This window comes from Podarcis melisellensis (genome assembly GCF_964234715.1).
Source record: "Podarcis melisellensis genome assembly, chromosome: 6".
Classification (NCBI taxonomy): domain Eukaryota; kingdom Metazoa; phylum Chordata; class Lepidosauria; order Squamata; family Lacertidae; genus Podarcis; species Podarcis melisellensis.
The window spans coordinates 32,346,859-32,362,320 of NC_138538.1; the positions used below are offsets into that span (position 1 = coordinate 32,346,859).

Sequence of the window (15,462 nt, forward strand, 5' to 3'; positions counted from 1 at the left end):
TATCTTAATTGGTTGGGAATTTGAGGACTGGTTTCGGCTGACCAGCAATGCTGTAGTGACTCAGGACTGAGTGGCTACTTCCTCTCAGAGCAGTTTGCTTTATGGATGTCTGTAGCACCTACCATGAGTAGACTGGCTGAGTCTTACCTGGCTTTAAGCCACAAGATACACACTATTTCTTCACTTTAGGATCCCTGAAAGTATTTATTTAACAGATTTCTATATCATTTAATAAAAAAAAACCAACACCTCTAAGTGGCTTAAAATAAAAATTGAAAATATTCATTGAAACATACTGGTGATTTTCTCAGAATAGATTGCTCTCTGCACTGGAACTTCTTTTTCCACCAGGCTGGGCTAGTTATGGTTGGACACACAGAACTATTCTTAGAGACTGGCCCACAAATGTATGGTCTTAATCCTGCTACTCAGGGATCTTTGTGTTCTCAGCTCAGTAATACTATAATTTACAATGAAGCTGAAATCCTTTGAATTTTGATTTGTAAAGACATTCCACTGCAATTGTCAGGTTCAATTGACAAGTTGAATCTGACAATGTAGATGTTAGTCCACAAGCATTTATGCCATAATACATTTATGGGTGCTACCATGTTCTTTGTTGTCTTAAGTATCTTTGGAGCAGAATGTTAGTACAAGCAGTGAAGAAAGCAAAGAGCTCTGTGGTCTGAGGGCTCATAATACTAAATAATGCTGAAGCACCTAACATCAGTTGCTAGTAATACTGTACTATAGCACTACTAATAGTGCTATAGCAGTCAAAGTACTTCACACACATGATCTCAGTAATCCTTAACAACAAAAGCGAGGTCAACAGCATTATTATCCCATTGGAAAGAAAATACCTTGCCTAGAACCAATGACATAGGCAATATTTGAACTGGGGATTTCATGGCTCATGGTTAATTCTCTTTGGCACTAGGCTACACTAGTTCTCACTGTAAGTTGGAGGAGGCTGGGGAATGTCCACGAGACCTAAAAAAACCCTCTTGATTATTGCTGGATATTTGGAGCACGTTCACTGACTACAAGTTCATTTCTGAGCATAGCTCAAAGTGTCCATTATCTTTAACAGCCTAGACAGTTTGGAAGCAGGGTGCCTAAATAATGCTTTCTTCCCAGCCTCTAGTATGGCTGATGAGAATGAGAGAACCTTTTCTGTTGTTGCACCAGGGCATATAACTCTCTGCTGAGAGATTCTAGCCCCTACCTAGCTGGTCTTTTGTTGCTAGCTAAAGTTTTTGTTTTGTTTTGGAAGGTTCCTGCTCCTTCTTTATTGTATTTTAAATATGTGCTGCTTGGTTTGCACTTTTTCGGACCCGTTTTATGAATTGTTTTAAAATTAAGGTTAGGTGCCTGGAGCATCCTTCAGGCCAGTCTCATTAAGTCCTGACCAGCATTCAGGGATTATGGAAGTTGTAGTTAAACAGCCTCTGAAGTAGCACAAGTTCCCCACACCCTCTTAGGCAGTGGATGAGCGGGATACAAACTGTATAATAAATAAGCTAGTTTCGGCACAAGAGATCCCTGCAAACTGCAAGGTCAGTGTAGCTAGCACACTTCCATGTTTTCATGTGTTTGCAGTGTTGCACCCTCTTTTTTCTTGTGTGTGTTATCGTTTGTGTTTCATATTGGAGCATGGAACCGAAAGCGGCAGGCAAATTATGTGCTGCCTTGGCTAGTGCCACACATAGATGTGGTAGCAGGAATTATTTTTAATATCAGCCTCTTGTGGAAATGGGTTTGGTTTGGATCACTGCACAGAGACAGCAGTCTGATACCACTATCTGTTCTATATGTGAAAGCTGATAATCTTTCTGCACAGGCAAGGGCTGTTCTTCTGTCAGTGCTAAGCAGTGGGAGCTCAGATTCCTGAATTCTTTTTCTGGGCTTGCCACTGACCCTTTCTGAGTAGCTGTTGAACCTTTTCCATGGTGACATGGGACAAGGAAGGCTGTTTCATGCGCTGCTGAATTCATACATGGAAGCTCCTTCAGAATAAGAAATGGCAAGGTTCTCTTTTGTGGTGTCATCGTGTCAAGTGATGAATATGTGCGTATATTGCTATGTGTATGCATGCTGGGAAACTAATTGGCTGTGGTATATCCAACACATTCACACCATGTCTTGGGTCTTGTCCAGTATATGGTGCATTTTGTAATAGGAAGTGGTTCCTGTGTAATTGCAAGGGAAGGAAAGAACTGATTTGCATGCAATAGAGCCTGATGGGCACCCCAGAGAAAACCTAAGTCAAGGCTCAACAGGGCTTTCCTACTTTCAATGCCAAGGTTTGTTCTTGCATGACCAAGCAGTGCACTTAAGCATGTGTAGATTGCCTTGTTTTCAGCACTAGTTACTCCCAGGTGGCGAGTTTTCGGGAGAACGGGTTCCAGAACAGAAGGGGCTGCAGTCTTGAAAATGGGAACCTTTTAAGTACCCTTCTATGCCAAATACGTTTTGATGGACAAGCTGTTGCCCCCATTCCCCATACAACTGAACTGGCAACTAATTTTGTTCCTCAATTCTGGCAACAAAGGCAGCTTCCATCACAGGACCCGAGGACTAAGGTGGGCTACATTAGGAGTCTCAAGGGGAGCAGGAGGGGGCTGGCCCAACTCTTACTTTCTCAGCATCCTGAGCCTGAGGCAACTGCGTCACTCCGCCTAATGGCAGAGCTAGCCCTAGCTCTGCTTATGGGGCTCTCGGGGAGGAGGACAGGACAGGAGATTTCCATGCATGGATCTCTGGCGGGCCAAAAATGGCCCCAGGGTCAGGGGTGCCAACTCGAATAAAATATTGGGAAGATAAGCCCCACCCCACATAATCACATGACGCAGGGCACGCACACAATTTGAATGACATTGCCTATGGACTTTTTGGGGGCGGTCCCCCCAATATTTTATGGGGCGGGGCAAAGGGATCTCAGCCCCAAGGAGTTGGCTCCTGCGCCCAGGGGGTCTGTCAGATGACTCTCCCCCCTGTGAGGACTGGCTGCTGGAGCGCCTTGCCACGACGTCTCCCCCTTCCCCGCCTATGCCTGCCTTCCGTTGTCGAAGGCGCCCTGCTCTCCCTCGGCGCCTCTCAAGCGCGGAGGCAGGCAAGGCTCCGCGAGTGCGCGCGCGCGCGTACTTATTCGCCGATGTCCACACGCGCACACACACCCTCACGCACAATTACACACGCCTCCTCCCGAGCCAGAAATAGCCTCGCGCGCGTCTCGCGCCCCCACTCCACTCCCTTTCTCTGCCGAGCCGGCAGCATCTCGCAGGCGGGCAGGGAGGGCCCGTTTTTTGTTCGCCTTGCCTCTCGCTTCGCTTCCCCCCTCAGTTTCCCCAGCGGCGCTGGAGGAGATAGGAGGGGCCGGGCGCTCTGCGCTTCTGTGAGCGCGCGCGCGCCGGGGCGGGGAAGGTGGCACCGGCTGCTTTGATAGCGTGTGTCTCTCTTTTTTTCCTGTTTTATCCCACCTCCTCCTCCTCCTCCTCCCTTCTCCCCCCACCCCTTTTCTCTCTCTCTCTCTCTCCTCTCCCCTCCCTCCCCTCCTCCGACCTTCCCGTTTTCCTCCTCTCCTCCTTCTTTCATTCTTTCTTCTCCCTCCGTTGCTTCAGAGGCTGGGCTTTTAAATGGTTTCCTCGCGGCGGGCGGGAAGAAGATGCTTGGCAGCGGCGGCAACAGCAACGACGTCAGGAGGCTGCAGCGCGACGCGGAGCTGAGCGGCGACGAAGGGCCCGAGGAGGCGCTGAGGGGCTACAAGAAGCAGGCGGCGTCGGCGTCGTCGGGCGACGGCAGCAACAAGGCCATGATGCAGAAGCGCGCCAGCGCCAAGGGCCCCGGCGGCGTGGCGGCGCCCAAGGCGCCGGCCGAGCTGAAGGTCTTCAAGGCCGGCAGCGTGGAGGGCCGAGGGCCGCTGGCCTCCAACCTGCGCAAGCAGAAGTCGCTCACCAACCTGTCCTTCCTGACGGACAGCGAGAAGAAGATGCAGCTGTACGAGCCCAAGTGGAGCGACGACATGGCCAAGGCGGCCAAGGGCTTCGGCGGCCGGAGCCTCAAAGGCGGCAAGGAGGCGCCGCCGCTCATGTCCAAGAACCTCTCGCGCTCCGAGCACTCGCTCTTCCAGGCCAAGCTGGCGCCCCCGGCCGCCGGCAACAAGCCTCCGCCGCCGCTGGCGCCGCTGCCCTCCAACCTGGGCAAGCCCAGCCGCATCCCGCGAGGGCCCTACGCCGAGGTCAAGCCCCTCAGCAAGGCGCCCGAGGCCGGCAGCGGCAGCGACGACCTCAAGTCGGACGACGAGATCCTCTCCAGCAAAGGCAAGGCGGCGCAGCAACAGAAGCAGCAGCAGCAGCAAGCGGCCACCCAGCCGGCCGGGAAAGGGGCGCCGGCGGAGGAGAAGGCTTTCCTGAAGGTGGATCCCGAGCTGGTGGTCACCGTGCTGGGCGATCTGGAGCAGCTGCTCTTCAGCCAGATGCTCGGTGAGTCCGTCTCTGCCGTCCCTCCCTCTTTCCCTTCCCATGGATGGATGGATGGATGGAAAGCTGCCTTGCTCCGTGAAGGTTATTGGGGAGACTTGAGTGGGAGGAGGAGAGAGCGTCCCCTCCCCAGAGGACAGGTGTCAGCCGGCGCTCTTGGTTTTGGGGTGCCTGCATGGATTGGAAGGTGACCCTCCGCAGGCTTTCCTGCTCTCTTTGCAGAGGGATGCGGTGTAGCGTTTGACTGCCTTGGCTTGTAGGGTGCAAGGGGATTTTTAAGTGTGAGGAGTAATCAAGTTCAGCTCCAAAGTAGACCACTTCAGTCTGCTTATTTTATAACTGTAAGCACTCCGGGAGGCTTTCCTATCGCCTTCTTAATTCATTCATTTATTTTTGGTTTATCCCTTGAGTATAGCAAATAGGCTGTCTTTCACATCATCCCTGCCCTCCACCCAGAAAAACCCTCCAGGCTCCCTCCAAAAGAGGCATCTCAAACCTAATTGAGTCAGCATACTAATAAATGTTAGTTAAAATCCCCCAGTTTTCTGTGCAAAGGTGAAACAGGTAGCAGAAGTGGGCAGGAGGGAAGATAAATTTGATTCTGGTTCTTTTTTTCTTTTTCTTTTGCTCAAGACATCCAGATTAAGGGAAAGCAAGGGAAAGGGAATTATTATTATTATTATTATTATTATTATTATTGCATTTTTAGCTGATGAAGCAGAGTAGATTTAGTTAGCAAGGGAGAGCTGTAAGAATAGAACAAACCCAGACCTGGGGGTTCAGCAGCAATGAGTGGAAATGGGGATTGCATGAGGATGCCGTAATTGGTGTTAAAATGGATGGCACCCCCTTTACTATATTAGGGAGGAACAGTCGAAAAGGACTATTGCTGCATATGCAGCTATGCCATGCGAGCATCCTTATGGCAAACCTGTGAAGGAGGTATGTGTGCGTGAGAGAGAGAAGCAGAAATTGTGACTGCAACATGGGCTGTCATCCATGGAGCTGAGGCAGCAAGGACTGTGAGATGCTGCAAGACAGCTGGATTGCAGGCTGTGTCTGCATTTCCCATAAGGGGGTGTGCACACAGGGCACAGAATGAGCCGTCATTGCCTTCTGGTTGCTGTTGGTGAAAGGGGAGTGGTCGCTAACACAGCTCCCGTGCCAGCTGCAGCTGAAATGAAAACCTGCAACATGACAGTGGGGTACATGGCAGTGAGGAAGGAAGGATGTGTCGGTGCCTCCAGAACAGACAGAGAGGAGTAGATCCTGTTTGGTTACTAGGGAGATCTGCATAGGAGCAGCAGTTGCTAGCGCTTCAGTGCTGCTCTTGCTCTACTCCACCTGGAATCTCTCTATTCGAGACACCCGCCCAGGAATGGCTGCTTTGCAGATGTCATAGGCTTAAGCGTAAGGGAATACATAGCAGCACCTCCTAAGCACCAACAATTTGGTTTCCATGCAACGGCTCAGCTCGTAATGATCAATCACTATGGAATACAAAACTCCCTGTTCCTCTCCTGCATTGTAAATGCTTCTGTAACTGAACAGCAGGAAGATAATTCAAACTGAAGCTTCTGCGTTTAGGAATGGAAAGTTGGGAGTGATGGGCACTAGGTTGGCGCTTTTAGAAACTTAGGATTGTTTGAATTGCCTTCAAATGCTGCCTATATCTTGCAAAACTACCACACCCTTTGCATTGACTGCAACTGATGCTACTGGCTGAACTAAGCACAGGGCATATATTCAGGTGCCAACAGCACTATCTATGTGGGATGGCAGACCAGAGCTGTAATTTGAGGTTGCAGGAGCACAGGCAGGGGAGTGGTTATGGAGGGGGAGACTAGTAATTAGATGCTGTGGAATGGGAGATGGGAGATAGGGAACTCAGTGCTGGAATAAGGAGCTATGGGGTTGGGGCTGAAGGATTTTATGGCAGGTAGAACATGGGTCTAGAATGTGGGCAGGACTCAACTGGAGTCCCAACAGCACTGTAGGGCCTGCTGCTGATTGAGGGTGGTAAATGAAATATGTGTAATTAGGGCACTGTTACACATGATAGCGAAAAAAGGGCAGTACCTTAGTGAAAGAGCACATGCTTTGTATGTGAAAGGTCTCTGGTTCAACCCTTTGCATCTCCAAATAGAGCTGGGGGGAAAACTCCACCTGAAAGCCCTAGCGAATTGCTGCCACTGAATATTGACAATACTGAGCTAGATGGATGACTGCCCTTTCTGTAAGAAGGCAGCTTCCTGTTTTTCGTAAATGGAGATAATATCTCTGTAGGAAAACAGTTTATGCTCGGGTGTGTACCCCATCACATTTGAAGATGGTGTGACAATATTCATGGCAAAATAATATTTGTGCCATTTTGAAAAATGACAGTGTGCTATCTTTGTGCAGGGAAAACTATGATTTACCAGATAATGCTGGAGCGAGGGTGGAAAGGGAATGCAGAGCCAGCATAGAATGTAAAGATCTGTATCAGAGTTACTGGGCATTGGCAGAACTGGGGAGAGTACCATGCAAGGCTAGTGTAGCAAATATAACTGGGCATTCGAATGGGTAGCATTGGCAAATTCAGGGAAGGGAATGACAGGGGGGCTGCCATTTGGGAATTACAAGTCTGTAAATCCATAGAGTGAAACTTATGTGTAGTGTATCCCCCACCCCACTCTTGGCTGTAGCAAAGACCAGGTTAGGTTTTTTAGTTTGCAAATGAATATATGTTTTTTTTAAAAAATCACAACAAAATGTGATATAGGAATTAGAGGCTTGGTTTTGCTTGTCCAGTGGGGGATGGAAGAAGCAGGTTGCTCAGCAGCTGGTTTGTGTTTCTAGTGGAAACACTTGGGCTTCCATTTCCCCAAAGCTCCCTCCAGAAAAGAGATCACACTGCAGTCTTGGCTGATAATTGACCTGCTGTCTTTATTCCTCTCCCCTCTATTCCAAGGAAGACGTAGCTTGTAAAAGCTGAACAGTGTGTAAGAACTAGTCTGGACTAGGAAAAAAGACAATTGAATAATGAAACCTGTTTTCTGCCCCTTGCTTGCACCTCCTCCTATTGCCTCACTATTGTATCATATAGAAACATGTGCACTTAGTTCCCATTTTGTAAAATGAAGAATTTGGAGCTTACCTTGATCTTCAGATTCTTCATTCTGTTTACCCCCCCCCCCAAAAAAAAACCCCACCCACCCACCACCATCACTACCACCACCAACAACAACACCTGGAACATCCTGAGCACATGTTGAATTACCTTCCATTCTTGAGCTGGATGAAGAGAGGGGAAGGTTACAGGAAAGTCCTAAGAATATATAAAGAGCTATACTCTATCAGATGAGATGTATGTTTAACCCAGTGCCTGCCCCTGCCAGATTTGAATGCTTCAGTTAATTTATAATTGCATGGGGTTACAACAGAGTAGTGAATTCCTTTTGCTTGTAATCTTGGAAGCATAATGCTAGGGACACCCTGAATTTGAACTTCCTATATCTGTCTTCCATCAAATTACCTAGTTCTTGGATTAAGTTATACTGCTGGCAGAGAGTCCAATGTGAACCGTGAGAAAAATATTTACTCTTGTTTCTGCTGTGTCTTGTTGAAAGAGCAGAAAACCTCTTATTTACCTCTGTCTGTCCTCTTGTGATTTTGCATATATTATTTATCCCTTATTTAGGATCCCATTTTTTAGGTTGAAGCTTTATTTTTTTATTTTTTTATTGCTTTACTTTGATTAAAAGGAATCCTATTCCTGGTAACCTTTGTTGCTCCTGTTTGTCTTTTCTAGCTTTCTCTATGTAATATAGCCAGGACTGCTTAAAAAGTGCAGTACTGTATTTTTTTTAAAAAAACTTTTTAAAAAAATCATCACATTCTGTTTGTCTTTTTGGTGACTGTAGCACATCAGTGCTGCCATTTTCAGAAAGCTCTCTGTAGCAGTTTAAGGATCGCTTAAATGAATAGCAATAGCTAATTTGATCCTGTGTGCAACCTTGTTGGGTGTTACTTTTCCTTAATGTATGTGTAACTCAACATCTACTATCACTGAAATTTATTTGCCATTTTGTTGTGCATCCCTGTAGTTCTAGGGGAACCTGCTGAAACTCTTCACAGTGTGCTTATGATTAAACTACTTTTAATTATTTGTCATTATATGCAGATCTGTTCACACCTTTTTCCGGGTTGTTAATGAATACTTAGCAAGAGCAAGTTCCCATGCAGATCCTTGGAGACACCTCATTGTACACCTCTTTTCACTGAGATAACAGCCCATAAATTCATTCTCATTCCTTTATTTATCCAGTTGAGTGATCCAGAAAAAGACATTCCACTTTATCCTGTGACTGTTAAGGTTTTTGGGAAACTTTTGTGAGGGGACCCCATCAAAGGTTTTTTTTGGAAATCAAAGAAGGGTTAACCTTATCTACATTTTTTTTGCAAGATAGCCTCAATTTCTATTTGGTTAGTGAGGTCTGATTCAGTGTAACACATCTCATGCCAGCAGCTAGAGATTCCCTTTGTAAGAAAAATAACAACCTGGTTTTCCATGGATGGATGGGGTGGAAGAAGAAAAGAGATAATTACAGAGCAGGATTGGGGAATTATAGTTCCCACCATGTCTGACCATTAGTCTTGCCATGGGCGTAGCCAGGGGGGTGCAGGGGACAGCTGGCCCCCCAAATCAAGTAAATAAATAAAAATACTTAACTAATTGACTAATTGCATTGCAGTTAACTCGGTTCTGTCCCCCCAATATAAAGCCTACTCCCCTAAAATAAATCCTGGTCACACCCACGAGCCTTGCTTGCTGGTGCTGATGGGAACTGGAGTCAGACAACATCCGGAGGACCACAGGTTCCCGGCTTTTTCTCTATTTCTCTGTTACAATCAGTGTTCCGATGTAGATTGGTATTGCTCACAGGTTATTTTGCACCTTCACTCCTTTTCATATTTCCCAGTGCTTCCATTTCCTTGCCCATCCATGTTTTGGTATTATTCTTCCTGCATTTTAGCACTTCCTCCTCCTAGTACTCTGAGCAGCTCGCAAGCTGTGCTCAGTACTGATTGTGCACTTGGGATCTAGGTATGTGTCCTACCATATACGGTAGTTTCTCTTTGGGAATGGCTGGTAGCTTGGAACATGAAAAGTTAGGCAATCCCCTCCTTTCCCCATAAAATAAAGGAAGAAATAGCATCTCTCTTGGTGCAGATCACTGCATACATGATATGTGCTATGTCAGCATAAAAAAGGGAGTGAAATTCCCTCATAGTAGCGGAGGAAATAATAATGAGGGACAACCTGGGATGTTTGCCTGGACTAACAAAATATATCCAGGAAGTTAAATGCCTCTTCAATGAGGTTTTAATGTCGGTTCAAAGAAATCTACACATAGGACTCTAATCAGAGAAAACTCAGTATGAAGTGCAGATTGCATCATCTGTTTGTGGTATATCCGGGTACATATTGGGTTAAAAATAGCTGTTGCAGGTGTATCCTTGGCATCAATTAGCCAGTGACTCATTTTGTATATAACCATGGTCAAGCTGCTGCTATCAATGGACCACATTTCCCTTTGAAAGTGAAGAAGCACATCATAGAGATTATACATTGAAATATCAGCATGAATAGAACTATGGATTTTGACTTGTGGGCCTCATTCTTTCCCTAGTCTTTCAGCATGTTAATGGCACCACATGCCATTCGAGCACATGCCATTTGAACAATCCCGGTGAGTTTTCAAATGTGTTAGCAACATAAAGTCTGGAAATTGAAGAAATCGCTATACTTCATAGGAAGCTTGGTCACCAGGGGTGCTGTTAAGAATGCTTTCCACCTTGCAGCAACATCATTAACATACTATCAGTCATGATGGACACTATGCTCTGCCACCATGTATGCTTCTGAATATCAGTTTCTGGAAACTAGCAGGGAACCAACCAACCAATCATTTTACATGTATGCTGTGTTTCCAAAGTTAAAACCATGCTCAAGGTGGCTTGCAACAATTAAAAAATTACAAACAACCAAATGTAGTCATAAACAATAAATATAACAATGTACAAAACCAAGTCAAACAATTTCCACGTAAATCATAATAAGATCTAAAATAAAGATTAAAAAATAATATAAGTAACAGCAACAACCCTCCCAAAACAATACCCCAGCCCAAGAGTCTATTCAGCAGTCTTGACTTTTGCAGCTGGAGCCAGTCAGGGCCCTGCTCTCCCAGTCCCTGTGAAAAAAGGCTTGCAAGGCAGGGAGCAGGTCTTCCAGGACTCACAGCCAGCTAGGGGCCTGCATGTGGCTGGGATCCTTGCAAAGAATGCAGCAGTAAGTGTACTACAGTCTGATTCTGCAAGGCACTTCTTATTTTTCTAAGCAGGTGTTTGTGCCCAGGATTACTTAACAATGGTTAGTAAATGTTTTAACTGTTAAGAGATCCTGGGTATGTACTTTCTCTTTGTTAATTTAAGACCCACTGGTGAATTATAGGGATTCCAGTAATTCAAAAAGTCAAAAGCAAATGAAAAACTGGTCAATGTCAATAAAGAACCCACAATTTCAGTCATGCTGTATTCCTGAGTATTTTTTGCTATCTGCTTCAATGTGTGTGTTGTATGGAGAGAGTATCCCTGTGAAAGTTCACAGACATGGATACTCCAGGAGGAGATTGTGGCCAACAATTATCGGCTGGGTGGAGATACTGGCAGGGAGAGGAGTTGCTTTGTCTTTGGTTTGGACAGTAAAACTGTGAAAGCCATTACTTTGGAAGGAAGGTTAGGATATTAAATACATATATACACACTTTTAGGACAGCTGCAACCCCTGTAATAAAATCAGAGGCAAGAATGTTCATCTGAGGCTATCAGTGCATAAATTACATCTATTCCATTTTCTCAGGGGTCAGCAAACCTTTTCAGCAGGGAGCTGGTCCACTGTCCCTCAGACCTTGTGGGGGGCTGGACTATATTTTTTTTTGGGGGGGGGACGAATTCCTATGCCCCACAAATAACCCAGAGATGCATTTTAAATAAAAGCACACATTCTACTCATCTAAAAACACCAGGCAGGCCCCACAAATAACCCAGAGATGCATTTTAAATAAAAGGGCACATTCTACTCATGTAAAAACATGCTGATTCCTGGACCGTCCATGGGCTGGATTTAGAAAGCAGTTGGGCCGGATCTGGCCCCCGGGCCTTAGTTTGCCTACCCATGCATTATCTCCTTAAGATCTCCCATTCCTTGCTCATGTCAATTCTATTGGGTATCAAATTCCATTCTATATTGACCTTGTTGGATATGGCCTGTTGGGGCTTTGTTTGCAAGTTCTTCATCCGTTCTCTAGTAACCTGATATTTCCACACCATTTAACTCACTGACTTCCCAACTCTCAGAAGATTTTCTCCCAGTCTGTTTGCTTTTGTCTTTAATTTCTCTTTTAACTATGAGGTTTCTCCTTATGTCATTATTTGCTGTGACATGGGACTGATCCAAGTATTAGTATTTTTTCCTCCAACTGGCTCCTAAGCTTGCTTTCTCAGAAGTTAAATGGGTTCATAGTTTTGCTGCTTCATTGTGTTTGGGACTCTACAGACCATTAGAGGTAGCACATGCCTTGCCCAGAGAGCTCATTATTTTGCACCTTGATCTTGATAGTACTTGAAATAAAGCTCTTGTTATTTGATTTCAGTGGAATTTGCACCAGTGTAATGGGTTCTGGATTGGGCTGTAAAGCTTGGACCTTGTTGGCTGATGGAGCTGTCAAAAGATGGTACATCCAGAGCAGGAATCTTAGACACCTTGCTGTTATAAACATCTGAAAATGAGACATTGATAGGTTGATTGAGCAAAACCTGGAACATGTATTATGTTGTGTTCAGATGCTGAGGAACGTGTGCCAATTACTTTAAGAGAAAAGAAATTCTAAGAGGAGCAGATGTTCAAAACTATCAGAGCAGGGAGCTGTAAATATAAACATGGCTGTGGTTTGGTTAGAGGGGGCTTGGCCACTCCTCCTTCACATATTTTAACCATCCTGAGATTAGGAGAAGGAGGGCTGCAAGTATCTATGCTTGCATAATTATTGCTATCTCTCAATAATAGTCGAGACTTTGTAAGGAACATGTGCAAGCTTTGCTGTAGGAATCTGTCTTCATGTTTTGGTAGGGATCTCTAGAGGTTCTTGCAGCAGAAACATCTGTTTTTGTAGTGACTATTTTCAACATACAAATTATATATTGCATGTCTGCTAAAGGCTGAGTTGTAAAAGCTTGTGGTATATGGGTTTGGTAGTTACATAGACAACAGATTGGTGAAGGAAGGTCAGAGCTGTAAAGGAACTGTGCATAAAAGGAAAACCTCTGTGTTCCTGTACCCTCAAGTAGGGCCACAAGTACACATATTTATGTGAACGCAAAATAGGTAACAATTATGCTTTCAATCCAGCATCTTTTGTACAAGAACCAATGTAGTTTAATGGTTTACATGGTGGACCAGGACTGGGAGATCCTGGGTTCAAATCACCCCTCAGCCATGAATATATCACTTGAGTGGCCTTGGGCATGCTACACTTTTTCAGTCTAACTGACCTCCCAGGGTGGTTGTGAGACAATTTTCAGTTTTTTGTGCAGACTTTGAAATCAAACACAATTCTTTAGCTATTTATTTCTTTAAAAACAAAACAAAAACCAGACTGTACTGATTGCATTGCAGTCTGTGCTCTTACATATCTAATCTAGCTAACTGACTGTTCCTAGGGCAAAACAGGCTTACTTTAACTCACACATGCATGCACACACATGCATTTCAGGGACTTGAGCACATCTTGTTGAGCACTTTACCTGTCACAACAACCTCTGTCAAGATAATTCCGTCAACAGTTATTCACCAGGAAAACTAAATGGAACCTCCAGGAGGAATTCAGTGTTGCGCGATGCTGATCATTCCATCAGCGGAAGCATTACAGCTTGCCAGATGGGAACGATCCCTCTCTCCTCTCTCACATGCTGTTCTGGGGCTTCTCTTCACCACCCAGCCAATTTTTTTTGGGGGGGGGCGGGGAGGCCCCATTGCACAAGCAGAAATCTTTGCACAGGCTTCCATTGATGGGACTCATCATGTGAGTCCTGCTCAACTTGTTCAGGTGTAGCATACATCCAACAACAGGTGTTTGTAGAAACAGGAGGGCTGTTGCTTTAAAGGCCTGCGTGTGAGCTTCTCAGAAGCTTTGGTTGGCCACTGTTGGAAACAGAATCGAGGGCTTGATAGCTCTTTGATCAACGTCAACCGTTGGTAGAGCACCAGATTCTTAATCTCAGGGTCGTGGGTTTGAGCCCCATTTTAACCGAAAGATTCCTGCGTTGTAGGAGGTTGGACTATATGACCCTCAGGACCCTTTCCATCTCTCTGATTCTATGATTCTATTACCATTAAAGGTAAAGGTACCCCTGCCCGTACGGGCCAGTCTTGCCAGACTCTGGGGTTGTGCGCCCATCTCACTCAAGAGGCCAGGGGCCAGCGCTGTCCAAAGACACTTCCGGGTCATGTGGCCAGCGTGACAAAGCTGCATCAGGCGAGCCAGCGCAGCACACGGAAATGCCGTTTACCTTCCCGCCAGTAAGCGGTCCCTATTTATCTACTTGCACCCGGGGGTGCTTTCGAACTGCTAGGTTGGCAGGCGCTGGGACCGAGCAATGGGAGCACACCCCGCCGCGGGGATTCATACCGCTGACCTTTCGATTGGCAAGCCCTAGGCGCTGAGGGTTTTCCCCACAGCGCCACCCACGTCCCTCTATTACCATTACTGTGTTCTTATATGGAAAACACAGAAGCACGGGTGCTATTCTCCTGACCTCTGGTTTGTCATGCTGATGCTCCTTGGTGTGAAGAAGAGGGTGACTCTAAAGTTTGAGTGCAAGCAGTAGATGATGTACAACTGTAGCAGTGTTTTCTGCTTGGAGTATTCCACCAGTCCTCTGTGGATATACAGCAATTCAGGGTACCTATACCACTGTCTGTTCAGATTTTTGTCAAGATTGGATATGGATTGCAGCCAGCCAACTGAGAGTTGAGGGACAGAGAGTCCATTTGCAAGACTGACCATTGCTAATTAATTGATTTATGAATGAATGAATGATCACTCTGGGAAACCTTTAATCTTAAGAGATGGCACTCCCCCCCTCCCGTCATCACAGGAATTGATTAGAGTGGTAACCCCCCCCCCCGGCAGTACTTGAGTTTGGGGTTCAGAAGCGTATGTGCATCTCTACAGTAGATTAGAGATCTGTCTAATTAGAATCCAAAGTATGGCATTATTAATACTGATATGCTATAGTCTTCAGCCACAGAATGTGAAGTATAAAATGTTAGCTTCCCTTTATGTTTCAGAATTTTGTTTTCTTTGTAAGCAGTATTGCTTCTATTGTATCTCACTCCCTTTGCCCCTCTTAACTTTGTCAATGATTTCCTCATTTCCTCTGCTTTCAACTGTGCTCTGAAGGCTTTACTCTTGATAGTGTTAAGTCCACAGAACCATTGACACCAGAGTATTTCTAATAAAACCCAGAAAGCTTTGGGGAATCAGGTCATTCCTGATATGGAGAAAACTAAGGCAGGCGTGGTCCACATAAAATAAGCGCTCATGTAAAGAAGGTGGGGCCATCATTTTGGCATATAAGTTAGCAAAAGCTAGGACACGCTAGCTATAAATAACTTGTTAATTGCTTCCTGTTTTGCAAAGCATCTGGTATGGACAATGATCAGAGGAAGATGCTGATTTATTTTACCCTGGCTTGGGGTTTATAGTTCTTGGTGCACTGGGACCTTGTTCAGTTTTGTTTGTGCTTTGGCCTCCTTTACTTTTTTATAATCAGTTGAGTATAGTGATATGAAAGACCCTATAATTATATAAAAACACAGTGGCTTGAACAGAGATGTTCTTTGAGTCATTTTTAGACCTATGATTCTATGGCT

The 15,462-nt window shown here is 45.4% G+C and overlaps 1 protein-coding gene across 8 annotated transcripts in view; it reads left to right on the forward strand.

The window, feature by feature from the left end:
* Positions 1–15,462, forward strand: part of NAV1 (neuron navigator 1) — a 268,747-nt gene that overhangs the window by 89,472 nt on the left and 163,813 nt on the right. For 6 of the 8 annotated variants that reach the window (XM_081914357.1, XM_081914362.1, XM_081914363.1 and 3 more), the window contains exon 4: positions 3,624–4,484. The exons of 1 other annotated variant lie outside the window; for it this stretch is intronic. In XM_081914357.1, the coding sequence (XP_081770483.1) occupies positions 3,624–4,484 (861 nt within the window). Of the gene's footprint in view, positions 1–3,019; positions 4,485–15,462 lie in introns of those variants that run through there. One more of the 8 variants, XM_081914366.1, reaches the window with a different exon arrangement.